A 27791-nucleotide genomic window follows, 5' to 3' on the forward strand; every position below is an offset into this window, starting at 1 on the left:
CCAATTTTCCGAGAACATTTGGAATGACGTCAGGTTGCGACAAAGACTACGTGCTGTGTTGAAGATGCTTTGAAGTTAGAGTAGCAAAGCTCGCTGGCAATCGGAAAACAATACTTGAAGCTTTGGGGGAACCAATTTGATTGCTGATCTTTTTCGAATTCCTTTTTAAGCACTGGTTCTAATCGTGGCCCTTTTTATTTCGATTGTTTGTTCGGTAGGGTCTAGGGTTTTGTACTGTCTTTTATACCGTCCGGCTTAGTTTTCTGTCTCAGCTCTCTTATGCAAGCCTTTCTTGTGATGATAGAAAACGTGTTTACCCTCCTATATTTTCCCCCTCTCTTTGATTAAATGTTCTTCGTTCGTTTTTCAATTTTGAGTCTCCAATGAGTGAGTTTTCATGTGGGTTTATTTTCCGATCATTTGTCCATGACCCCAGTTTTAATTTGTTAACTGCTGATTTATTGTTTGCTTGTTGGTGTTTATGTTTTAACTTAGTTAAATAAATATTCTTCTGCCTTCTTGCAGTAATAATGGCAGACGAAGTTCAGAATGACGTGAACGAACAGGTGGCAGATGTGAGTTTTTCTTCTACTTATCTGTTATCTCCAGAAAATATATTTGCATTCAAGTTTTGCAAATATTGCAGATTTTTCCATTTTTTTTCCCTTGCAACTTGTAAGTACTTACCTAAGGGAACCTAAATCTTTGAGTTGTAAATTGGCGGAGCGGAGAGTGTTGAAATTAAGTACTCAGATTTAAAATTAGAAAATGTTGAACCAACTAATGAAGTACACAAAATCCAATAAACAAAAATCCCAAAATAGTCACATTTATATCCAAACATAGCTATAAATCAAGCAGTCAGAAAACCACTCGAATTCATCATCAAAATGTCACAATAATAGCTCTGTTCAGCTTCAGCAATGCCTTTGTAAGGTAATTTGACTGACTCCAAATCTTTCCCAACTAAATAATATACATCTGAAAAAGAGTTTTATAGGTTTGGATTAGGTTATTGCTTATTGTCCTTACGTTATAGCCATCAATGATTAGTCCAGTTTACTTTAGTGGTATGCTAGGAGTCTTATGGTCTTTTTTGTATAACACACGCTACGATGATTTTTCTCTTTGATTTTTACGGGTGTTAAGCATAAAAGTTGCAACTATTTTCTTAATGTGTTTTTATTTATGCAGACCTTTATATTATAGTTATCTATTCATGTGCAAGCATTGGTGCAACACCGTGATGTATACGTATGGTTTATTCTATGCAGATTGCCCCCTTTGATCCAACTAAGAAGAAGAAGAAGAAGAAGGTTGTGCTTCAGGATCCGGCTGATGAGTCTGTTGACAAGTTAGCAGAGAAAACCGAAAGCTTGGCAGGTATGAAAATTTGACCTTGCATGGTTGTTTCATGATATTTTTATTTTGTTGGTGACTTTATTTTGGCCTGCAGTTTCTGAAGGACTTGAGACTACGACCTTTTCTGGACTTAAAAAGAAGAAAAAACCAGTAAGTTTTTATTTTTATTTGGTCTAAATTAAGCTTTATTTGGTGACTTATTTGGTTTGTTCTAATTCTAGGTAGAGGCCAGCTCCTTGAATGACGATGGTGTAGATGGCACGGAGGATTTGGATGGTAAGCAAAGGATTGCATATCTGAACTAATTTATTATGTCTTATCTTTTTCATATTCATTTTCTTATTATGGTTTTTAATTTTAGAATCTCTCTATCTATCTCTACACGATGTTCTTTTTGCTGAGTTAACGGATAGAAAATAAAATCCTTTCGAAGGATTTGGACCCCAACCCTTCGAAAGGTTTTTCTTGTAGCTCTTATTACCATATCTTGAGCTCCTTTTCTTCTTCTCACTCTTCGACCCCTTGGTTCACCTCCAAACCCTTTGAAAGGTTTTTCTAAAATACCGAAGAAGATCAAGTTCTTTGGGTGGCAAGTTTTACTTGAGAAAGTCAATACCTTGGATCGTATCCAAAGGGTTTCCTCCTTTTGTCTGAGTCTGCAGTGGTGCGTTCTCGGTAAGAGTGCCTCAGAAGACCTCGATCACTTGTTGTGGACTTGCCAGTTTGCGCAGGATTTATGGCACCGTTTCTTTATGTGTTTTGGTTTGTCTTGGGTCCGTGCTAGGGATTGTAGGGCTATGATGGAGGAGGTGCTCTTATACCCCCCTTTTTGTGATAGGGGTCATTTTTTGTGACAGACTTGTTTTTTGGCTACCTTATGGGGTATTTGGTTGGATAGGAATCATAGACTGTTTAGGGGTGGAGAAGTCTTTAGATTATGTTTGGGATATCATTAGATTTAATACTTCGTTATGAGGCTCCATTTCTAACCCCTTTTGTAATTATCTGCTAGGTCTTATTCTTTTGGATTGGAGTCCTTTTCTTTAGGGGGCTTCCTCCTTCAGGGCTGGTTTTTTGTAGGCCCTTTTTGTTCTTCTTGTACCTATTTTCATTTCTCTCAATGAAAGTGTTGTTTGATAAAAAAAAAAAAATGAATAATTAATATTTTTGAAAGAAAAGAAAAACGTTGATGTCTAGTTTTATGCTATGCAAATGACAGAATTTGTGATTCTTAGTGCTAGTCTTGTAGATTGAAGGTGTATAGTTTCTATGTAAGTGCACTGTGCACATATATTGAACAAAGTTTTTTATTGAAAAAAAGCGTGTATATAATCTGCAATAGGTCTAGGACATACACTTTTGTGTTCAACATCTCTTCTCACCATATTATTCAGTTTCTTCATCTGTAGACATTTTTCTTCAACAAAGTGATTATCATTTCAGATCAAGCGGGGGAGAATGAAGAACGAGAGGGGGTTGTTCTACAATATCGTTTTCCTTGGGAGGGAAGTGATCGCGATTATGAATATGAGGAGGTATTGCTATATTTTAAAATTGTGAGATTTTTTCATATAATCTTCTAATGCAATTTGTTATGAGTTGTGTTTTATTGGAAATTGATTTTTTTTCTACGTTTCTTATTCAGTCATTCTTACAGTTGGTGCGCTGCTACCCTTCCTGTTATTTTGCAGTCAGTCTATTCTAGATTACTACTTAGAACATCTAGGACCCATTGGGCATAAGGGGGGTTTGTTGTTAGGTTGTGCATTTAGAATTTGGGGTGCTTCCAACCATTCAGGTTTGATGTAAGTTGAATAATATGTGCCATTAAGAACAACTGGAATTCTAATGTTAATTATTACAGAGTCTATAATATATACTATATTCTGCTATTTGAGTTATGAAGGTATTAAGGGTAGTATGCTATGTTTGAATGCTTCTCATGGCACATATTATAGTAATCAAATTTAAGGTACATGCAATTCAAATTATTGGCTCTTGCTGTGCAGTCAGCAGTGTAAGCGTCTTTGAGATTTTGTCTTCTATTTTGTATTTCTTTTTTATTTAATGTCTTCAAATAAAACATTTCGACAAATATGGATTGTTTTGGAGGATTTGAATCAATTGGTGTTGCACTCTTTCAAAGGTGTGGAGTTGCTTTAGATATCTCTATGATTGATTACTCAGGTTTGTGAGCTATGTTGTTGTGTTGTGTTCTCCTTTACAAGATAAAAGGCTGTTTATTGTGGAAAAATGTTTTTTTTTTTTGTGTTTTTTTGTTTGTGTGTGTGTGTGTGTGTGTGTGTGTGTTTTTTTTTTTTTTTTTTGTGGTTGTGGACAATTATGCTTAGAAAGAAAGGAGAATTTTTTCTTTAATTTTTGTTGTCCCTATGTTGGCCAGGGCGTGTTTTGTGTGTGCATATTTTATTTTCATTTATCTTATAAAAGTTGGTTCCTTTATGGAAAAAAAAGACGGACATAAGCTTGTTAGTTGTTACAATGTACTTGTTCTCTGGTAAGTAAAAACTAAAAAGCTGCAAGAACAATTTTAATTGCTTTTGGATTTGAACTGAATTGAAGTCTTGAAAATAGTTTAGATCCTCAAAAACACTCGTAATGGAATTTGTTTTTTACTGCTGCATCTCAAATGAGTTAAGATATAAGATTTCTATTGTTCTTATAGAAAAATATAGTCTTATAAACGTGATATTTATTATAAATGTTGTATTAATATAATCTTGTATTACTAACACTAATTAATTGTTTAAGGATCTTCTGGCTTTCTTATTTTATTTCTTTTCCTTTTTTTTAATTTTTAAATCTGTTTGCTGCAGGTTTGTTGTGGACCTTGGCTACAGTAGATAACTGATGCTTTTTTGTTGTCTTGCTGTGCAGCTTCTTGGACGGGTATTCAACATTCTTAGAGAAAATAATCCAGAACTTGCCGGGGATAGGCGTAGAACAGTCATGAGGCCTCCACAAGTTCTTCGTGAAGGCACAAAGAAAACTGTTTTTGTCAACTTCATGGATTTATGTAAAACGTATGTGTTCATTAGCCTTATATGACCATGTTTTTTCTTTCGTGAATTTTTATCACGTCATGATCATAGTCCTAGTGTAAAAGCAACCAAGAGGACTGAGGACATTGTTTCTTCTAGTCTGTTTCTGCCCAGCAATGGCTTTCTGTAGTTCAAGCATTTTGAGGCTTTCAATCTTAGCTGGACCTTTTAGTACAAACCAGTCTCCCCAAGATGAGAGTTGGCACCGACTCTTCTCGATCGATGAAGGTAGAAAGGAAAAGGTTCTCTTTTCGGTGAGTTGGAAGTGATAAGGAGGTAGTGATAGAGGAGTTCAGCAGGGGTAGAGCTTCGTCCTTGTGTCTCCCGTTGGGTTGGGTAGCATGGGTTAGGGACTGTTTTCATGTGATTGGGTCAATGGCGATAGTGGAGCGGTTTTTCAGGAGATGGAGCTCACCAGCAGGTTTGATTTGGGTTCAATTGGTGGTTAACTCAAGAAGATGTTGTGTAGTAGTTTTGGAGGCGAAAAAAGGAAAACGTGCAAAGTTGTTTGTCCCAGAAGGTTTGAAGGGTCAGGGTTGGCGATCGTTCGGGGAAACGTTGGGTTTGTTTCTATCTCACAGGTCCCCTAAAAGAAATCGGGGAGAAAAGGTTGGAATTTCTTGTTGTGTCCGTCGAGAGGACACCTCGTTTACGCAAGCGGTGTCGGGTAGGAAGCAGGAGTCGGTTCCTTCGGAGTCTCTTGATGAGAATGTTAGCTACCTTTTCGATACTTCTAAATGTTTGATGCTGATAAGGGAGAGAGCGATCGACTCTTGGGCTAACATCGAGCGGGCAGTTCGAAACTTTGTAGGTGAAAGTTTACAAATAAACAAGATGTGTTGCAATTTGGCGGTGATTCTGTGTGAAGATCAAAAGAAGTTCTCCCTGTTGAGGAATTTTGGTCGAGGGGTGTTAGGAGGTTGTGCGGTTAATCTAACTCAGTGGAGTGCGAAGTTTGTAGCGGATAATAGATGTCAAATATTCTACAATGTTTGGGTGAAGATTTGGGATCTTCCTCCGCATCTTCGTACCGTGGAAATTGTTAGGAAGCTTGCTTCCCTTTGAGGAGGGCTTGCAGAGCAAAAGGAAGGTATCTTATTTGAGAGTTTGTGGGAGGAAGATGTTTGGTTTGAAGCTTCCGGAAGAGAAAATGGCTTCATCCCGAAAGGTTGCTTTCTGACCTGTGAGAACGTGAAATTTCCAATCAGCTTCTTGCCGATGTTTCTTGTGGACGTTGAAGGGGAAGACGAAGTTGAGGGTTTTCCAAAGGCCGTAGGTTTTTAGAACAAAGTAGAAGGGAGGCCGTCAGGGAGTGACGTGGCTGCTCCTAAGCCTTCAATTTCGTTGCCATTTCAGGTAATTTTTCAAATCGTGATGGGTCATTGGACGGAATGGGCCGCCCTTTTGCAGCTGGGCCTGAAAGCAAAGTAGGCTGTATTCATCTCCTTTAGTACATGAGAAATCTTCTAAGTTTAATGGCTAGAGGTTAGAGTGGGTGAAGATCCAGAAAATAATGGGGAAGGTGGGCCGACGGTTTGTTGTGGAGGCTCGTTTGGCAAGGGGGAGAGCTTGGTCGATCCAGACTCGGTTCGTTGCGATGATATGGGTGATTCTGGTTTGTTTTCTCCTATTTTTGAATATCGGCATCCTTTGTCGTCTCTGGATCCTTCAATTGCGAGTCTTTTGGAAGGTGATTCATGCGTTAGTGGTCTGGACGGGTTGTTTGATGTTGAGGATGTTGTGGAGGGCGGTGCACGGCCCTCTCCGGTGCAAACTGAGAAAGCGGGTGGTTTGTTAGGCATTTTTAAGGAGTCTACCTCTTCGGTCCTTTCTAAGGAAGATCCCTCTGGTTCTTTCTGTCGTGAGTTACCCCAGGTAAGAAGGCCAGGTATGTTCTTCTTCTTCTTTAATTTTTAATCCTTTGATGCTGGGTGCAACCAAGGGTTTGATGGGGGGTGTTCCTTGCCGTCTGAGCTGGGCGGGGTTGATGTTGTCAAGTCGGGAGTTCAGGTAAATTCCAATAGCCTTCCGGGGGCTGGTTGTACCTTAGTTGCCGCAAAACCCCAGGTTTTCTGTTCGGGTGAGGCTATTCCGGCTCTGAATCCGTTGGCCGTTGATGTTAGTAGAGTGGTGGAAGGCCATAACAGTTTAGCTGCAAGCCTCTTAATTCTTCGAGCTCCCAATGCTGCCTCTTCCAATTTCAATTTCCAGTCTCACCTTCTTAGTGATTGGTTTGGGTGGTGCTCCCTTCTTTCAAGTGTGGGCCTTCAAATAGTCCCCATGGAGGAGTCTAGTCCTTTGGTTGAAGTGCCTCCTAAGGGAAGGAAGGTGGGTGGAAGATCAAGGGTGGCTTCGGTTTCTAAAGGAAAGAGGGAATTGAAAATTTTGATGTGTTCTATTAATTATGATAGAAAGAAGGCTTCTTCAGAAACCAAGGGCAAAAAATGTATCCAATGAAGTTGTTGGCTTGGAATGTGAGGGGATTGGGGGGTAAGGAGAAAAGAAGGTTGGTCAAAGAGCTTCTTAGATTAGAGCATCCCGATTTAGTGATTCTGGTGGAAATGAAAAAGGAAAGTTATTGTGGAGAGTTTGTTAAAAGTTTGTGGAATGATCGTCATGTCGAGTGGGTAGGGTTAGGGTCATCGGGGGCTTCGGGAGGGATCCTCTTGTTGTGGAATAGTAAGGTTCTTAAGTAATTGGAGGAAGTGTAGGGATCGTATTCCCTATCGGTTGCCTTTAACTCCCCTTCAGTGGGGATGGGTTGGGTTTCAGGGGTGTACGGTCCACCGTCTCCTAAAGGTCGTAAGGAGTTTTGGGAGGAGATTGGTAGTCTTTTTGGTCTCTGTGGTGAGCGCTGGTGTTTAGTAGTAGATTTCAATGTTGTTGGATTCCCCTTTGAGAAGTCTTCGGCCGGTAGATTTTTGAGGTCTACAAGGGAGTTCAACGGCATCGTTGAAGATTTTAGGTTGTTGGACCCTACCTTCGTCAATAGTAGGTTTATGTGGTCTCGTCAAGGGGTTGGTTGTAGGCTGGATAGATTCCTTTTGTCTAAAGGTTGGTTAGACGATTTTTTGAATGTGAAGCAATCTTTGAGTCCCAAGATTACTTCTGACCATTGACCATTGGCCTGTCAGTTTAGATTCAGGAGCGATAAAATGGGGTCCCTGCCTGTTTAGGTTTGGAAATATGTGGCTCTCTCACCCTTCTTTTAAAGCTTCCTTTCCATTATGGTGGAATTCAGAAGTTCAGGGGAGGTGGGAAGGTTTCCGCTTTATTAAAAGGTTAAAAGCCCTTAAAGCTTCTTTTAAAGCCTGGAATGCTGCTACTTTTGGAGATATTAGGTTGGAAAAGGTGGAGATTCTTGAGAAGCTAAAAGTCCTAGATAATCTCGAAGTGGAGGGGACTCTTTCTCCGGAGCAGTTGAAGGAAAGGTGTTAGATTGAAAGGCTGTTTGGAAAGGTGCTTTGTAAGGAGGATCAAAGTTGGAGACAGAAAGCTACGTTCAAATGGGCCAAGGAAGGAGACTGTAATTCCAAGGTTTTTCATAATTTGGCTAACGGAAGAAGAAATAAGAACGTCATTTCTTCTTTGGTTAATGAGTCTGGGGAGGTGCTGCATGAGGACCAGAAGATTGAGAAGGATGTGATTTCGTTTTTTAAGAATCTGTACTCCCCAGTGCCGTGTTCTAGGCCTTTCTTGGAAGTTTTGGATTGGAGTCCTATTTCGATGACGGAAAATGATAATCTTGAAGCTCCCTTCTCGTTAGAAGAAGTTCGTCGGGTTGTGTTTGGGTTTGATAGAGATAAATCCCCTAGTCCAGATGGTTTCACCATGGCATTCTATCAAGATAACTGAGATGGAGTTAAGGACGACTTGATGAAAGTGTTTCGAGAGTTTCATAAGAGGGGTGTGATTGATGCTTCTACGAACAAGACATGTGTGTTAGACCTTTTAGTTTGGTAACGAGCCTCTATAAAATAATTGCCAAAACCCTCGCTAACAGGCTTAGAAAGGTTATGCCTTCTAATATTTCGGGGACGCAAGAGGCTTTTGTCGTTGGAAGACAAATTTTGGATCAAGTGTTGATAACTAATATGGTGATTGAGGATTACAAAGAGAGCAAAAGAGAGGGCGTGATTTTTAAGATTGATTTTGAAAAGGCTTACGACCACGTTGATTGGGACTTTTTAGATAAGGTTATATGGAAGAAAGGCTTTGGTTATAAATGGAGAGCTTGGATTTGGAATTGCATTAGGTCAGTTAATTACTCTATCTTGGTTAGGGAGACCTAGGGGTAAAATTCTCGCCTCGAGAGACCTTTGTCAAGGCGATCCTCTTTCCCCTTTCCTGTTTCTCCTAGTGGTGGATATTCTTAGTACGCTAATCTCTGTTGGAGTGGAGAAAGGGGCTTTGGAACCTTTTGAAGTGGGAAGGGAGAAAGTTCGCCGGTCACATCTTCAATTTGTTGATGGTACCATCTTCTTTTGTTCCTGCAAGGTTAGTGCGTTTAATAACTTGAATTGCATCCTTAGCTTCTTTGAAGCGATTTTAGGCCTTAAGATAAATAGGGGCAAAAGTTCTTTATTGGGTGTTAATTGCGATGAAGGTAAGCTTAGCGAGTGGGCATCCCTTGTTGGGTGTGAAGCAGTGTTATTGAGGCGCACTCGGGTGCTCGCCTCAGGCGAGAGGCGAGGCGATTTCGCCCAGGTGCACCTTGTAGGTGCCCAGGCGAGCGCCTGATTGAAGGCGCTCGCCTCTCATCTGAGGCGATCTGCCTTATTTTATTTATTTTTTTAAAATTTTTAATGTGTTTTTTTTAAAGAACTTTTCTCCCTTGTGAGATACCTCAGTCCACAAACCCTAACCATTCTCTCTGCCTCTTGACATTCACCTTCACCACCCTCAATCTCCGGCCATCGCCCGCTCTCGTCTCCGACCATCGCCGTTGCTGCTCCTGTCTCCGACCATCGCCGTCACCACTCCCGTCTCCGACTAAACTTATTGAATTTTGGCTGTTTTATGTATCTTGTTGACATTTACTATGACACTATTTTGATATTGATTTTTGAAACTATGTTTACTATATAAATTTATGCACTATATATATAATTTTTATTTATTTATTAAGGTGCGCCTCGCTTCACTCGGACGTTGCCTTTGTATCGCCTCTCGTCTCAAGGCGATCAAAGGGCTTGTCGCCTTGAGGTGCATCTTGCGCCTCGAAAATACTGGTGTGAAGTTGGTGAGTTTCCGTCCTCGGACTTCCTTTAGGTGTATTCCAACTTACTTTCTTTCCCTTTTCAGGATCTTGGTGGCTGTTAGTGAGGGGTTAGAAAAGATTACGAGGGACTTTCTTTGGGAAGGTGTGAAGGAGGGGGTGGGGCTCATCTCGTTAACTGGAAAGAGGTGTCTAAGCGTCTGGAAGCGGGTGGTCTGGGCGTTGGGAACTTGAGGCTTAGGAATAAGGCTTTCTTGGCTAAATGGTTGTGGAGTTTCTTCCATAAATATGTAGCTTATAAAGGCTTGTTTGTTTTATTGCCATTAATGCCTTATAGCCGTTCGGTATTGTTTGAGTTAGGAAGTTAGAGTTAGTTATTTGGCTTCTTATTTAAAGCTAACATTGTTTCTAGTTCGGTAGCTTGTTATTGAATCCATTCCTATTTGTTTTACACCAAATTGGTATAAGAGGCCTTTTCTGAAATTAGGACCTGATGGCGGGAAGAAACACAGTGACTTCCGGCAAAGGACCCGTGGCGAATCCTTCTCAACCTCTGTCTCCAAAATCTGCCCCCGAACGCTTGCTGTTGGTGGAAGATTCGTTGGGCGAGGTTCATTCCAGTGTTTAGACAATTCATGGTCTGATGGAGAACCTTTCTAAACACTTGGAAAATATCGCGATCGAACAAGAACGATTGCGTGACGACTTGGGAAATCAAGGTAGACAGCTCGAACAAGAACGGGTTTGGCAGCCAAGAAATTGATCACCGTCCCCTGTTTTGATTCGAAACGTAGATTGGCATGGTCGAAGACATCAAGAACTTCAATTTCGAAATCAAGATTCGGACTCATCTTACGAGGAAGAAGTCTTTCTTCGGGGAAATCAACGTGTCGACCGATTTGATTTTCACAACAGGGGAGGTGTGCAGACCGATTATAAGATGAAGATTGATCTCCCTACCTTCAATGGGAAGATGGGAGTGGAGGCATTCTTGGACTCGGTCAAGAATGTCGAGAACTTCTTTGACTACACCAATACACCAGTGGATAAAAAGGTAAGATTGGTGGCATTTAAGCATCAGTCCGGTGCATCGGCATGGTGGGATTAGCTCGAAATCAACCGGCAGCGATTGGGTAAACGACCCATCTGGAGCTGGCCTCGTATGCTCTGACTGATGTGTGAGCGTTTTTTACCTTCCAACTTTGAGCAACTCCTCTACCAACAATACCAACGCTGCCGCCAAGGGACTAAGTCTATTGCCGACTACGCCGAAGAATTCCATCGTTTAGGAGCTCGTACAAATCTGTCGGAATCAGAAGATTACAAGATTGCTCGTTTCTTGGATGGGTTACGTGACGACATCCAAGATCAAATGGATACTCAACCAATTGGACTGTTGATTGAAGCCATATCCATCGCAACCAAGGTGGAAGAGAAGATTGAACGCAAGCATAGTCGCACGACTCAATGTCATCCAGTATGGGACAAATCACCAGGTACTAAACTTTCTTCTTCCGAACCTTCTTCCTCATCTACCACGGTGGGTGCTTCTACTTCTTCTGACTTCAAACCAGTGGACAACACAACTACGACTACTGTTCTTGGTTAGACTAGTGATTCGACCATACGGAAGGGTCCTGCCACTTATGCTCGATCGAATTTGGGCAAATGTTTTCGTTGTGGTCAACAAGGACATCTGTCCAATGAGTGTCCCCACTGTTGTACTTTATCTATGATGGAAGAAGATGATTTGTCCAATGAGGGTCTTGATCTTGATCTTCCTGTGGATGAAGAACCTACTTATGTAGAACCGGACGATGGAGGTGTTAATTGTGTTGTTCAACGAGTTCTTTTGGCCCCCAAGATAGACACTCCTACTCAGCGCCATGCTCTGTTCCGCACACGCTGCACTATTAATGGAAAAATATGTAACATAATAATCGACAGTGGCAGCAGCGAAAACATGGTATCCCAAAAGCTTGTTTCAGCCCTCAATCTTAAACTGGATGCCCATCCCCAACCCCACAAGGTTTCATGGTTTCGAAAAGGTGGTGAAACACCTATCAATTCAGTTTGTATCGTGCCTTTAAGCATTGGGAACCACTACAAAGATCAAATTGTTTGGGACGTCTTAGACATGTATGCTTGTCATATCCTTCTTGGATGTGCTTGGCAATTTGATCTTCAGGCTATTCATAAAGGATGAGAAAATACGTATGAATTTCATTGGATGGGTAGAAAAATTGTACTCTTACCATCCTCCTCGGATCCTAAACTACGAAAGGACCCTTCTACATCACCACACAGTTATTTACACTTATTAGTGGCAAAACCTTCTTGCAAAGAGATGATCCTCAGGTGGTGGATTTGGTTAATAAGGGAGGCATGGCTTAGCTACAACCACCTACTACCCACTCAGAGGTACAACAGTTACTGTCTGAATTTTCCTCACTTACAGAAGACCCTTCGGGTCTACCACCTTTACGGGACATCCAGCATTGCATCGACCTTGTTCTAGGGGCCTCTCTACCACACTTACCTTACTATCGAATGAGTCCAAAGGAGTATCAAATTTTACATGATCAAATTCGGGATCTCCTTCGTAAAGGGCATATTCAGTCGAGTCTTAGCCCTTGCGTTGTCCCCGTTTTACTAGTTCCTAAGAAGGATGGGTCTTGGCGGATGTGTGTTGATAGCCGTGCTATCAACAAGTACTATCAAATACCGTTTTCCCATACCCAAATTATCTGATCTTTTAGACCAACTTAGTGGGGCTCAAGTATTTTCAAAGGTTGATCTTAAAAGCGGATGTCATCAAATCATAATTAGACCCGGAGACGAGTGGAAAACGGCGTTTAAAACCAATGAGAGACTTTTTGAATGGCTGGTCATGCCATTCGGTTTATCAAACGCACCAGGTTCGTTCATGTGGCTAATGAACCAGGTTTTACATCCTTTTCTTAATAATTTTATTGTCGTTTACTTTGATGATATACTTGTTTATAGTAAGTCAGAATATGAACATTTGCAGCACCTCTATGCTCTTTTTCAAACTTTAGAACAGAATCAACTTTATGTAAACTTGGCTAAATGCTCTATGACATCAGACATAGCATTCTTAGGATTTTTTATCAATGAAAGGGGTATCTCAGTTGATCCTTCTAAAATACAAGCAATTCAATAATGGCCTACTCCCACGACCGTCTGTGATGTTCTGTGTTTTTTAGGATTAGCATCATTCTATCGAAAGTTTATCTGACATTTTAGTACCATAGTTGCTCCTTTGATAGAATGGTTAAAAAGGAACAAATTTTATTGGGGTTCAGACCAAGATACTAGCTTTAGGGACCTAAAGGATAGACTTACCTCCACCCCCGTCCTCGGCCTACCTGATTTCTCCCAATCCTTTGCAGTACCTGTGGATGCATCCAGAATTGGAATAGGAGTTGTCTTGTCACAAAAAGGACACCCTATAGAGTATTTTAGTGAAAAACTCACCCCTTCAAGGCAAAAATGGTGCACATACGAACAAGAATTATATGCGTTAATCCGAACCTTAAAACAATGGCAACGTTATTTAATTGGCAAAGAATTTATCCTATATACAGATCATTTCTCTCTTAAATATATACAAACTCAAAAAACAATTAATCGGATGCATGCTCGTCTTTATGCAAAAGTTTGATTTTGTAATAAAGCATCAAGCAGGCATAACAAAATGGCTAATGCTTTAAGTAGAAAAGCTAGCCTTCTAACTCTGCAGGCCAAATAGTAGCATTTGATCACCTGCCAACATCTTATGAGCATGACAGCAACTTTCATAGCATCTGGACACAATGCAACCAGCATGTCAATTGCAAGGATTTCCACCTTGTGGATGACTTTCTTTTCAAAGGGGATCGTTTGTGTATTCCCCATACATCTCTTCGGGAAACATTGATTCAAGACCTACACAGTGGCGGTTTGGTCGGCCATTTAGGACGTGATAAGACCCTTGATCTTGTCACAAATCGTTTTTTTTTTCTTTTGCCCCAATTACATAAGGACATCTATAACTTTGTCAGCCATTGTCTCATATGCCAAAAAGCTAAAGGACAGTCACAAAACACAGGTTTATACTCTCCCTTGCCAATTCCTAAATCTATTTGGGAAGACCTTTCGATGGACTTTATACTTGGTCTACCAAAAACCTCAAAGAGGCTATGATTCCGTGTTAGTTGTTGTTGACCGTTTTAGTAAAATGTCTCATTTTTTGCCATGTAAGAAGACTTCGGATGCCATCTACATAGCTAACATGTAAGACGAGCGCCATCTACATGGCGTTCCTCAAACCATAGTTTCAGATAGGGATGTCAAATTTTTAAGTAATTTCTAGAAAACGTTGTGGAAAAAGTTCGATACAAGTTTGAAGTTTAGCACAACTAGCCATCCATAGACAGAAGGACAAACAGAGGTCACTAATACAACGTTGGGCAACCTAATACGCTGTGTTGGAGGAAACAGACCAAAGCAATGGGATCTTACGCTTGCATAAGCCGAATTTGCTTATAATCATATGAAGAACCGATCCACAGGGAAGTCCCCCTTTGACATTGTGTATACAAGGCTTCCTAGACTTACGGTAGATCTTACTAATCTTCCATCTGCTGTAGATTTTAACGAGGAAGTCGAGCATATGGCAGAAAAGATTGTGGAGCTGCATAAGGAGGTGACCGAGAATTTACTACAAGCTACAAACTCCTACAAAACAGCAGCAGATGCTCGTAGGCGAACCAAGCAATTTAGCCTAGAACATTGTTTTCTAGTTCGGTAGCTTGTTATTGAATCCATTCCTATTGGTTTTACACCACATTAACCTAACGCCTTGTGGCGAAAGATTATCGTGAGCAAGTATGGGTTGCATCCATTTGATTGGGTTCTAGCAGGTGGGTCTAAGGTGAGAAACTACAATTCTTGGAAGGCTATTGCTTTGTGTTTTCCTGTTTTCTCTCAATCCTTACGTTCTGTTGTGGGGGAGGGTCTTAATACTTACTTATGGGAGGACACTTAGGTAGGAGATAAACCTTTGTACATTGCGTTCCCTTGGGGGGGGGGGGGGTGGTTCCGTCTATTTCTTTGGGGCTTACTCATTCCCTGTCGGATTGTGAAACTTTAGAGGTTTCCGCATTACTTGATAGTTTCGTTCTATGTTGGGAGGGAGGATGTGGGGTTGTGGACCCCCAACCCTTCGAAAGGTTTTTCTTGTAGCTTTTTCTTCCATATCCTGAACTCCCCGTCTTATTCTTCTTCCCCATCAACCCCTTGGTTCACCTCTCTTTGTAACATTAAAATTCTAAAGAAGATTTAGTTCGTTGGGTGGCAAGTCTTGCTTTTGTCTAGGCCTGCAGTGGTGTGTTCTCTGTAGGAGTGCCTCGGAGGACCTCGAGCATTTGTTATGGACCTGTCAGTTCATGTAGGATTTATGACTTCGAGGGTCCATTCTAAGAGAGTGTAGGGCGATGATGGAGAAAGTGCTGTTATTTCCCCCTTTTCGTGACAGGGGTCGTTTTCTGTGGCAGGCGTGTTTTCTGGTTACTATATGGGGTATTTGGTTGGAAAGGAACAATAGATTGTTTAGGGGTGGAAAAACTGTGGATTATGTTCGGGATCTCATTAGGTTTAATACTTATTTATGGGGTTCGGTCACTAAGGTCTTTTGTAATTATCAGTTAGGCATCATTCTTTTGGATGGGAGCCCTTTTCTTTAAGGGTTTCCTCTTGCCTGATTTTTTTTAATGCCCTTCTTGTTTTTGTATCTTTTTTCATTATTCTCAATGAAAGCGTAGTTTCTTATTAGAAAAAAAATCACATCATGATCATATATTTTTGCCTGTTTGCACTTTAGAAGCATTTTGTATCCATTCTTTATCCATTGTTTTGTGTTATTCAATTTAATGAATAAGTTTATATGATTATTATATAATATGCCTCATGTTAATTAAACAATTGTTTGCTGCATGAATGCGATCTCTAGTTTGATGTAATATTTAGTATTTTTCTCTCAAAGAGGTTTTTTTTTTGATAAGAAACCTTGATGTAATATTTAGTATTTTTCTCTCGAAGAGGTTTTTTTTTTTGGGATAAGAAACCTTATATTAGAACAACTCAAAAGAGGAACAGCCTAAGGGCTGGGTCAGAGTCAACCCCACCCAGAGAAGCAAGCTATACAAAAGCTTTCCAATTCTGTAAGAAAGTAGGAAGATCATAATTACAAAAAAATTTGCTATTGCTACGGCACCACCAAGAAGTAGTGTGCTGAACACATCTACAAAAAAAATTCAAAAGTAAACCTCTTGTCTTAAAAAATACGACGATTTTGTTCTCCCCATAAATGCCAAAGAAGAGCCTTTGTAGCGCAATTCCATATAACCCTTGCTTTTTTGGGAAGAAACCAGCCCGTTAGCAATTCATGAAGCCACCCATCAATCTGCTGAGGAAAGCATAGAGAAATGCCACAGGAATCCAAAATAAAAGACCGACATCTTGTTGCAAAGGTACAATGAATGAAAAGGTGGTCAATGTTCTCCTCCCCACAAAGGCAAAGACTACACACCGAAGGGGAGAGTGCCCAGCTTGTGTTTTTCTTTTGGATAATCTCGTGAGTAATTAAGCTTTATAAGTCATTAACCAAAGAAAAACCTTCATTTTCTTTGGAATTTTGAACTTCAAGATGGAAGCAATGAGGGGGACCTTCAGCAAGGGGGTGCACTCTGTTAATTTCAAAAAGGCTGATCTGGTGGTAAAATTTTGCTCTTTTTCCAGCATCCAGAGAGCCTTATCTTCCCCTTCTCCTATCTGAACGGCTTCCAACCTTTGGATAAGGTCCAACCAGCTATCAATCTCCCAGTCAAAGAGCCCTCTGCGAAGACCTAAGTCGCAATCTTGCTCCTCCTCCCTCCAACAATCAGCAATTGAGGCCTTCTTTTTCATGGATATATTAAAAATGAGTGGGAAAGAATCTCGAAGGGTGCTTTCGTCTATCCATTTGTCATTCCAAAAACTAATTCTTTCCCCGTTTTTAGCTTTGAAATTCAAAAACTTGTGAAAGAACGTGCTATTTTTCGCAATATCAAACCACGGTCTCCCTTGAGCTTTCCCTTTTGGGGGATTAGTAGACCACCCGTGAACGGACTCACCATAGATGCTGGCTATCACCCTCCATAGAGCATTTGTCTCCTGTGAAAACCTCCACAGCCACTTTAGAAGAAGACTATTGTTTTTTTTTGTTGAAGTCCTCCAATTCCAAGAACCCCGTACTGCAGAGGGAGGGATGTTTTCCCCCAATTAACCAAGTGATTGTAAGTGCCCTTCCGTGTATTACCATTCCATAGGAAATTTCTTGTAATCTTTTCTGTATCCCTAACAACACCCACCAAAGCTTTAAGAATAGAAAAATAGTAAAGTGGAATACTAGTGATCACCGATTGAGCCAAAGTAAGACGACCATCCTTGGATAGGGTTAAATTCCTCCATTTCTCTATCTTCTTTCTCACCTTGTCCACCACGGGCTCCCAAAATAAGAGTCTTTTGTGATTGCCCACCGCCCCCCCCCCCCCCCCCCCCCCCCCCCCCCGGAATGCCCAAATAGGAAAAAGGAAACTCTTCCACTTTGAACCCATAAACAGTTGCAGCAAATCTTAAACTCTCCTCCACATTTATGCCAATAAGGGCTGTTTTCTTCAGGTTTAGGGAAAGACCGGAACCAAGCAGGAAAATATTTATAACCATCCACCAATTTGAAAGCATACCTTCTTGGTTTAGGCAGAAGATGATCGTATCGTCTGCATATTGCAAGTGGGAAATCTCCACTTCTCTACTGCCTACCTCAAACCCCTTGATGAACTTCCTTTGACAGCAAACATGGACCATTCTACTAAAAGAATCGCCAATCAAAGTGAAGAGGAAAGGGGACAAAGGGTCACCTTGTCTTAGGCCTCTCTTAGCAAGAATCTTTCCACGAGGCCGCCCGTTGATCATAATTGAGAAATTGGCAGTTGTCAAACACTCTTTGATCCAGCTCCTTCCAGTTTTGCCCGAAGCCTTTCTGCTCAAGGATAGCGTCAAGGTAAAGCCAATCCACCTTGTCATAGGCCTTTTCATAGTCTACCTTTAGGATGAAGCCAGATTTGTTATTGACTTTCCAATCACCCACTAATTCAGCTGCAACCAAAATGGCATCTAGAATATGTCGTCCTTCAATGAAAGCAGCTTGGGCATCATGAATGATAAAAGGCAGAACCCTTTTAAGTCTTTCAGCCAGGACCTTGGAGATGATTTTATATAAAGAGGTCACAAGACTAATTGGTCTAAAATCCCCAATTCTCAAAGCTTTCATCTTCTTAGGAATCAAACAAATGTAAGTTTCATTGGTGCGTTGGTTTATGATGGCGTTTTGAAAAAAATCATGGAACACTCTTGGAAGATCGTCTTTAAGAATGTTCCAAGTTTTTTTTAAAAACTCATTAGTGAAGCCATCTGGACCGGGGGATTTCAGGTTTCCAAGGTTGCAAACAGCCTTGTGAATCTCCTCCTCTTCAAACGGTCTTTCCAACCAAAGCTTCCAACTCATGCTTAGGCACTCCCATTGTATGCCATCCACCAAAAATCTATCACCCATAATGCTTCCATATAACTTTTCAAAAAAACCAACAATTCTTGCTCAATTTCTACTTCTGAAGTCAGGAGAGAACCATCCTCTTTTTCCATGGTAGAGATAATAGCTTTTGATTTTCTAACAGAAGCCCATCTATGGAAAAAATTGGAGTTCTCATCCCCTTCCTTAAGCCACCTGAGCTTACATTTCTGGGCCCATTGCCTCTGCTCCTTCATGGTTAAATCCATAAAGATAGCCTTTAGCTCATTTCTCTCTGTATGCAAATTAGCGTTGAGACCCCCTTGTTCTTCTAAGCTATCAAGCTCGTCAATCTACCTTTGAATCTGTCTCATCTGGTTTTCAACCGTACCATTGACCTCTTTGTTCCAAGTAATAAGTTTCTGTTTTAAGCCCCTTAGCTTTGACATGAAAGTGTAACCCAGCCAGCCCTCATACTTTAACGAACTCCACCAATCCTCTACATTAGCCATGAGTCCAACCACATATTTTCAAAACGGAAGGGGGAAGGGCCCCATTTTTGGTTACCTAGTTTAAGCTGCAAAGGGAAATGGTCTGAAGCAGTTCTCGTCAGTCTCACCATTTCGACCTCCTTAAAGGCATCCATCCAACCTCTCGAGAGAAGGAACCTGCTGATGCGGGTGGCGATCGGTTGGTCCCTAAAGTTAGACCAAGTGAACAATCCATTCTTAATGGGAACATCAAAAAGGTCAAGCTCCTCAATGACCTTGTTGAAATTCTTCATGCTTCTTGTCATTCTTCCCCGTTTGACTTCTCCCCTATTCTTCTAACAACATTAAAATCTCCGCCTACACACCATAAGTCTGAGCACAAGCCGTTGAGGTCGATGATTTCTTGCCAAAAATCGTCTCTTCCTTTGGGAGTTGAAGGCCCGTAAACCCCTGTCACCTAGCCGTTAAAGCAATCTTTATAATTTACTTTGAATAGAAACCGAATAAATACCAAGAATGGAATCCATCACCTGGATTGTGCGCTGATTCCACATGACAATAACTCCACCCGAAGAGCCTTCTGCATCTAGCATAGACCACCCAACATGTCTCGAGCTCCAAATGGCTTTGACCAACCTTCTATCGAAGAAAGCTATCTTAGTTTCTTGGAGGACTATATCCGGCCCCGCTTTTGACAACAGAGCTTTGATAAGCACTCTTTTGGGGGGAGCGCCAAGCCCTCTGACATTCCAGGAGACAATTTTCATGGGCACACTGAAAGGCCCTCATCTACTTTCATCTCTTCAGCTTCAATCTCCTTCTCTATAGATCTAAGATAATTAGTAATCTCCCCCGTCTTTTTTTTAACCGATGCGCTTCCTTTGTTGGAGATGGGTCTAATGCACATGTGCCATTTTTTCAATTCTCTAACCATTTTTTTTAGAACGAATGTCTGGTTTTATCATCCCCTTCATCCTCAGAGGAGTCTGTGACCTCCTTCTCTCGTTTACCCTCTTTTTTCTTGACTACAACTACTTGATTTTCCCTTTGAATCTTTGAGGAATCTATCATATCTACTTGGGAATCCTCACAAATGGGCGGGTCCCTTTCTACAATCTTATCTGAAAGCTGCAGATCAACCACCTCCTTGAAACAATCAGAAAAACCTTCTGGTAATTCTTCCTGTTCTACAATCAAGGGGGTTGCTTCAACACATTCTAAATCCTCACTACTGAAACTCTTCGCTGAAGTCTCATAATCTGTTTCCCCTTTTTTTTCCTTTTCTGAATCTCTGCCTCTTCCTTTGTCTTTTCCTTTGTCATCTGTAGAGTGTATCTTTCCTTTTTTGTGAAAAAACCGGGTCTGATTTTTGTTTGAAAAGGAAACAGCCTTACTTTTGCCTTTTAGCATTTTAAAATCCCGATAAGGGTCATCTGCCTTATCGTCTAAAGGCTTGGGCCTTTCTTTGTCCTTTGCTTTGGTCTGTGAGCCTGTGGGGGGCAGGCTCCTGTCAAATCTGTCGTACTAAGGGCATCAGAGGGGTTGCCTAATTGACCGACCACACAGGGAGGGTACCAAATTTTCACCACTGGGTGATGCTGTCCATCCTGAATTCTCCAAGCATCCGCTGTACTAGGCCCTGAGTCGTTAATTTCAGCTTGGTAAAACGCTCTTGCTGTTCCGGCGAGAATCCTCCATGAATTCCGATGACTTTTTCGGCCAAGAAATCTGCATTTTCGAAAGAGACCACCTGCGCCTGAAACAATTGTAAACCATCCACAAGAGTTATTTTTGCTGGAATGAACCTGCAATAATTACCTTTGACCTTTAAAGCCACCTCCAAGCAATTAATAAGGCAGGAATTAAAGCTGGCGTAGTCCAGAAAACCTCCCAAAACATTTCCTATTGCCTTAAAGGTTGCCAAACTCCATAAATGCAGGGGAATGTTTCTCGCTTTTAACCAATCCCCGTATGAAGGCACCACGAAAGAGCGCCCGTGTAGATGCGGATTCCAGACTTCCAATTTTAGAGTTAAAGGCCCAAAAGTAACCCATCCTCTGTTTTTTAGGAGAAGACAAGCAAGTTCTGAGGTTGAGCATTTGAGCAGGGCCTTATCCGGTTGGAATGCATTGATGATCAGCTTGCTTTCAGTCTGCTCTGGATTATTCCCCATATTCTCTCCCAATCATCATGAAAGTCTCTGCACGTCACCACGATTGTGTCTTCCCAGTTTAGGCTGCGAACCTCTGTTTCACCCGCAGTACTTATATCGTTCCACGACAAACTAAAGGACATGGCCTGCTTATCTGCTTTCTGCACTTCTGCTCTTAGAACATCGGCAAAAGACTTCTGCTTCATTACCCTTGGGCGAGTCTCCGAAGGGGAGGGACTCCCTACCGTCCCATTCTTGATGGATTTTTTCTCATTCAAAATGTTTCTTTTTTCTTCAAACTTTTGAATAATGAACTACATGAAAATACGTATTTATTATATTCATGGGTAGATTTTGTTCTCTAGAATTTGTCTCGGTAGTATAAGACAATGTGTCCCTATCATGCTAGTTGTAAGTCACGTTGATTTACGATAACTTGTGATCTATATGAATCTAGTAAGAGTGAGTTTGGGCTGTTCATGTGCTTTTAGTTTTAGAAGCACTTTTTTCACATTCAATGATGCGAGAATCTTTTAAAGAATTTATAATTAGTTTTTTTATTCTTTTTTTCCTTGATTTCTCAGAATCGATGTTGGGTGGCTTAAGCTAGTAGATCCTATCTTTGAACGCCTCTACTTCTTTTCATATAACTTAATGAAAAGTTTGTTCCTTGCTTCAAAACAAAATATGCTAGTGGATCCCTATAATTGGGGCTCGTTGCTTGGGTTGAGCAATGCTATGACTAGTGTAAGGCTCGAATACAAGACCTCATGGCAGGTGATACCACAACGTTCCATGTCTTTGCCTTTGTGCCATCTCCTAGGGGCCTAAAGAATTTATAATTAGTTCATAAGTGTTTTTAAAAAATAACAATGCTGATTGCCATTTGGAGAGGGAACTTGCTTGTTTATCATTATGAAAAGTAAATTTATTTGTTTATCATTATGAAAAGTGAATTTATTTGTTTAGGATTCCATCTCTATGATCATCATATTTGTATCCAGTAGTGAGATTTGCTCTATGCACCATGATTTTCTTCTCAATTATCATTCACTATTCACGAAAGGCTGTGGATTACCCTAACAGTTCATCTGTAATTTCTAGTTTTAGATCCTGTGATAGTCAACATTTATGGGTATTAAAAAGAATGTAGGGGTTGCTACTGCAAAAGTTGAGGGATTTTTTCTTATAAAATTATATTATTTTCTGCATGAAAGATAGTATAAATGTAGCTGGCATCAATTGTTGTATAGTTTCTTGCAGTCTGTTGTTGGTGTTTGTCTTCATAAGTTTTAGAGCTTGTCACAAGTTCCACTATTTATCTTTGACTTTAGCACGTTGTTTATAGCTTTTGGTTGGTGTAAATATTTTTATCCCCTTCTAGAAATTGTAGTCTCAATGATCTCTTGACAAACTGGAAGGTCTAGATTTGGGTTATCTTTTGTATAAGTTTCTTATTAAAAAAAGTTAGTATTTAGTATCCCTATCAAAATAGCAGCAACATGCATTTCTTTTAGCCTCCCTCGCCCTTTTCTCTTTCTATTTCTTTTTCTATTTCTATGGTAGATGCTTGATGGTTTAATTGAATTATATGCTGATCTTTAGAACTTGTCTGTCCCTAAAAATAAAAATAAAATAGGATGCATCGGCAGCCAGACCATGTCATGGCTTTCTTATTGGCTGAACTGGGAACCAGTGGATCTCTTGATGGACAGCAGAGATTAGTTGTTAAAGGAAGGTTTGCACCAAAGAACTTTGAAGGAATTCTGCGTCGATATGTCAGTAAGTGGCCTCACATTGATTTAGTTCATGAGCTTTGTCTGCCAAATGTGACCTAAATTCAGCAGTCTGGCTGTTTCTCTTTTGCTAATTTGTTTTACTAGCAGGTTAGGGAGATCCGGAATTGATGGATAATGAATATGTCCATTGATTTTGCCTTATTTCCATATTTTGTTGTTTTCATCTATGACATTTAACTTGATCTGTTTACTCTTTCCATTGCTAGCATCGGAGCGCAGTACTATTCTGTGATAAATATAAGAGAGTAATTCATGAACTTTTTTCGAGATGGGATGGGTGAAAAACTGTGAATGAGAAAGTCAGTGCACGTACAAAACTATAGCATTGTGAAAGTCCGTGCATGGTGTTGTACAAAGTCCTGGTCAGTCTTTATAAGGGGGAGGGGGTGGGAGTCCATTTATAAAAAATGTACTTGTTTCAATTCAAACAGTTGAACATGTTTGATGTTTGCTTAAAGCTTAATTACTGGTGGTGTCTCTGCTGGATACATCTTGTTACCGACTGATTTATTCACTTATAATTTCTATCTTCCTTGCTATTTTCCCTCTTTATGAAAGCTCATCTTTTCATAAAATTAAAATTAAGATTTCTTTTCCCTTTTTTCTTCCTTTTCTTCTCCTTATTAATTTTTCTCTTTCAGATGAATATGTGATTTGTATTGGGTGCAAGAGTCCAGACACTATCCTTTCAAAGGAAAATCGACTCTTCTTTCTCAGATGTGAGAAGGTAAGGTTTTTATGCGTCTTTTCTAGTCCTGGAAATTGTATGCTGGAGAAGGCGATGCATGTTATTGGCTATTGCAAAGTTGTGATTTGTGTATAATGTTTGTTTGGCACTTACAAATCACTGCAATGACCAAACACAATGTAGTTCTTTGCGTATGAAACTCTCAATATTATGCCTTTTCCCTTCTTGGCAGGCTGATTTTTGTGGTTTTCAAGATGCCTTTATGGCTTCTCTCTTTTCACTTTGTATGACATTCCCAGTATTAAGACAGCTAGGGGCACAATTATGTGCTACCTTTTTATAAACTTACCACATTTCTTTTTGTTGCAATCAGTATGAATTTTCATTGTTACAATTATGTACTACCTTCATTTTTAAATTTTTTCGTTGTTACAATTATGTACTACCTTCATTTTTAAATTTATTTTATATCCTGGATTTCTCATCTAAGCTTTGATATTTGAATAGATTGTTTTTTATTTGCCCTGCGCCTCTTCCTACTAGAAAGAGGCTGAAGATTTGACCTTTCCATGTGCCGCAAAGGTCGCTGTTTAATTATGTAGTTTATTTTCATATTCAGAAATATGATTTAACTGGAGGCTTTCGTTATTCTAGTCTGTTTTACAAGTTTTCTCATTCGTTCATGTGCTCATGGTTTTCTGACTAGTTTCTTTGCATCATCTTTCCCTTGTTTTAACTCGAGCCTTTATTTGTTTCGCATGTGATTAACAGTGTGGTTCTGGACGATCGGTTGCTCCAATTAAAGCTGGTTTTGTTGCTCGTGTTGGGCGGAGGAACACTGGAACATGATTTTTACTTTGTCCTCTATGTTGAAGCTCGTCGTTTTTGAGTAATAACCTCTTTTTAAAACTTGGTTTACTATTTGAATGATCGCAAGTGAATTTTGAAGTGAATGCGATATTTTAATTGGCGGTTCTATAATGTCAAGTTCATGACCGAATTATGATGTTTTTTACTCTCCTCTTTATCCATGTGGCACACTTATAAATATTTCACTTTTTGGGAATTATTTGTTTAGTTCCCCCATGATATAATTGTGGATAAAATGAACCTCTACCGTAATAACAGTGGATTGCTTATTTTAGGCAACAGAGGATTTGGATTGAGATGGGAAAAAAGCGATGAAGAAACAGAGAGTAGGTACCCTTTATTTATTCACTACTTGGCTTACTGAATGTAAAGCTGCAGCCGTATCGTAATGCTAACTAATGAAATATGTATCGTAATGCTAACTAATGAAATATATTGCATTACGTGATCCTTAATCTCCCTTGTGTACTTGAAAATTTGTCGTGTACTTGAAAATTTGTCTAGTAAGACATTGAAGGTGTCTGTCGGACCAGGTCCTATCAATTATGGCAACTAATCAGATTTTATATGGGATATGGGATATCACGAGGCAGAATGGTTTCTTTTAAGGCCAGGAATCATAATGAAAATGGTTAAGAATGAAATCAATCGGCCTAGCTCAAATTAAATAAGATAGGTAAAAATTTGAAAACACCTTTTAATTATAATAAAAGATTTTTTTTCTTGGTTTAGCTCAATTTTCTCAACAGTTAGCTTGCTAGGGGATGTTTGGGAGTGGGGCCCACCATGTCCTGCACTGAGCTACCTCCTCGAGTAGCACTACAGGAGGAATACCCCATCCACGAGAGGTAAGTATTCACAATGAAAACCACATTAAGCTCTCCTTGTTTTCCTCCCTATTTAATTCTCTAACTTGAACGTTGGAGGATGTCAGAGGATGTTTGCCAGGCATCTTACTAGTGTGCAGTCCATTCCTATTGGAAAACCCCATCCGAGAACCGTCCCATCAAACAAGTCAGCGAACCAGATTTTGGCATCAACAATACTTGTTTTATTTAATGTTTCATTTGATTTGATAATTTTCAAATGACTTAAAAGATTTTACTAAACAATGAGCACAATGGTACAATTATGTTTGGTTGTCTATTTTTATATTTGTTATGGGTTTATATGTGACATTATACATGGGCAAAACTCTGAGGGACATGTGGGTTGAGGCCTCGAGTCCCAACCCACAATGGCTCGGAGAAGGAGAGCCTTCCGGTCATTGATAACTCTCCATAAGAGAGTATTTTGTGGTATAAATTGGACAAATTTGGTGTGTAAACGTAAGGATCCTTGGTCAATTAGCAAGAAAAGAGAAGCATTTAGTGAAGTAGATACTTAAGCTGTTTAAAATCATTAATATCCTTGATTTGAATAAAGTTGATCTGATAATCTCATTATTTCGGTGTATTTTGCAGAATTAAGGATGCCTAAGCGGGGAGCTAGGAAGGCTGCTGTGGCAATACTAAAGCTTGGGAAAAATTCGAGATTGTTGGAGCTTGCTTGATGTTCTTGCATCTACTAACTGCACAATAACTTTGTAACTAGTTTTTAATTGAGTCCATACAGCTTCCAAGTGTTGTCCTAAGAACCAGGGCCCAGTATATAAGGAAAACAATGTTCGGTAGCAAAAAAGTAGACAGAACAGAGGAATCAATTTTGGGATTGCAAATAGAGATATTTCTTACCCATTTCGAGGAAGAAGTTGACGAAGGAGGAGCTTAACCTTGCATCATCACCAAGTTGAGGGATTTTCCACCACCGATCTTTACTTACTTTTGTCATTATGAGGTCGGTTTTGCACATTCTGAGGATTAGGTCTTTTAGGTTCTCTATAGGTCTTATTTCTCTTCTACCTACTTTTTTATTTTCTTTTATCATAAACTATACCTCATCTTCGGGGGAACTCATATTTGCTTATATAATAGAGGTGTTTCAATTCTTTCGTCTTACTGATTTTGCTTGGCTAGCATTGTTGGTTTGTTAGCTTGTTTGTGACTTGGAAAAGTCTTCTTGATGCATGTTTACCTCTATTTGCGTTAGATTCCTCTCTTTGAAGTAGAAAATGGTAAGTACTTAGGAATGAGGCTCACCCTATCGTGTGTCTATAAACTACGTTCTATGCTTGTTTGTTTTACAGCGGGAGTAGGGAAAAAACATGTTTTGGTATATCGGGAAATAACCATGTCTATTTGGGAATTCAGTATTTTGAGCTTGCTAATGATTGGATGTGAATCTCGAGCAGAAGCGATAGAACGTTTTCATGAATTTTCTTTTTGAAATTCGAAACACGCAATATAGAGGGAAAACTTTACCTTCGAAGCTTTTCTTCCTGCAAAAAACAAAAGGACACCACCACTCGATCTACTTGCTATGACTCCAGCGAGGACCGGATTTGTGGGAACCGGCTTTTGGAATTTGGGAAGGAAAAAACGAGATTCTTGTAGAACCTTTTCTTTTGACAGTATAAACGAGATCCTATCTATATCTCTTACTCTTTATTGTTGTTACTTATTAACTTTTAATCTATAGAAGGGGGAAATAAAATAATTCATGTTTGAAGAAACTACAGAATGATTGATTGATCTATATTTCTCTTCATCCCTAATAAGGGGAGTCATCACTCGGGCCGATGATCCAACTCCGTACCAAGACGCCGGATGTATATCAGTGATTGGGGGATATATGGGTTAATTAGATGGAGCCTCAGTTGTGTGCTTGTATACTCTTTTCCAATTTAATATATATATATAGAGGATGATAATAGTTAATCAATATATAAGTCAATTTTCTTTTAAAAAAAATGTATATATTGAGACAATGGTTGATCAATATATGTTAAATTGTTAATAATGATATACTAAGATTGCAGTGTTAATCAATATCTTGGTTAATATGGATAATCATTGATTCACATATGTTGATTTACTAATTTTAAAAGAATGGTATACTTGCAATTATTTTTTTAAATGACACATTCACAATTAGTTTTAGAAAATCACATGTTTGCAAATATTTTTTTAAATACTATCCATTAAAATTTTCTTGATACAATTTACCAACAAAATTTTGGAAATATAATATTTTTTATACTCTAACAAATAATATGAAAATATAAGAATTTGAAATATAACTAAGAAAATAATATTGTGGGGTTGTTAAATAAATAAAAAAATTGGCGTGGCCAGTGCATCAATATTAACATACATCTAAGTCAAAGCACAATACGATGTTGTGAGTTTGATCCTCCACCTCACTTAATGTACTAAAAAAAGTATAATACGGCGTCTTTCCGCTTTTTAATAATTACTAAATATATGCATCTTTACTTTAAAAAATTAATAATAATAAATATAGGCATCTTTTAAGTTCATTTCTGTTTTTCCTATTCATATCATGCCCTTCACGCAACCAATGACTAATCTTGTAGTTATTGTAAACCTATGATTCATAATTCATTGTATGACTACGTCAAATATGAGTTGTATATTAATAT

General features: G+C 39.5%; 1 protein-coding gene across 9 annotated transcripts; it reads left to right on the top strand.

Moving 5' to 3' along the window:
- LOC111024187 (eukaryotic translation initiation factor 2 subunit beta) lies at window positions 1-26247 on the top strand. Of its 9 annotated transcripts, none has more exons than XR_002603285.1 (12): window positions 221-399; window positions 526-575; window positions 1275-1383; window positions 1457-1512; window positions 1584-1638; window positions 2806-2897; window positions 4258-4403; window positions 22533-22675; window positions 23334-23419; window positions 24152-24269; window positions 24526-25098; window positions 25714-26247. XR_002603285.1 is itself a non-coding variant. In XM_022301812.2 (11 exons), exons 1-10 carry the CDS (start codon window positions 384-386, stop codon window positions 24227-24229), a joined length of 831 nt encoding a protein of 276 aa, XP_022157504.1. In that variant the 5' UTR covers window positions 221-383; the 3' UTR covers window positions 24230-24269; window positions 25714-26247. The 9 variants fall into 9 exon arrangements, 5 of the variants coding, with proteins under 5 accessions (XP_022157507.1, XP_022157506.1, XP_022157504.1 ...); XR_002603287.1 differs by having other exon boundaries at window positions 24526-24580; XR_002603286.1 differs by having other exon boundaries at window positions 24526-24576.
- The last annotated feature ends 1544 nt before the right edge of the window (window positions 26248-27791 follow it).

The sequence above is a fragment of the Momordica charantia genome (genome assembly GCF_013281855.1).
Source record: "Momordica charantia cultivar OHB3-1 chromosome 9 unlocalized genomic scaffold, Mcharantia_2.0 BLBB01000009.1, whole genome shotgun sequence".
NCBI classification, from domain to species: Eukaryota; Viridiplantae; Streptophyta; class Magnoliopsida; order Cucurbitales; family Cucurbitaceae; genus Momordica; species Momordica charantia.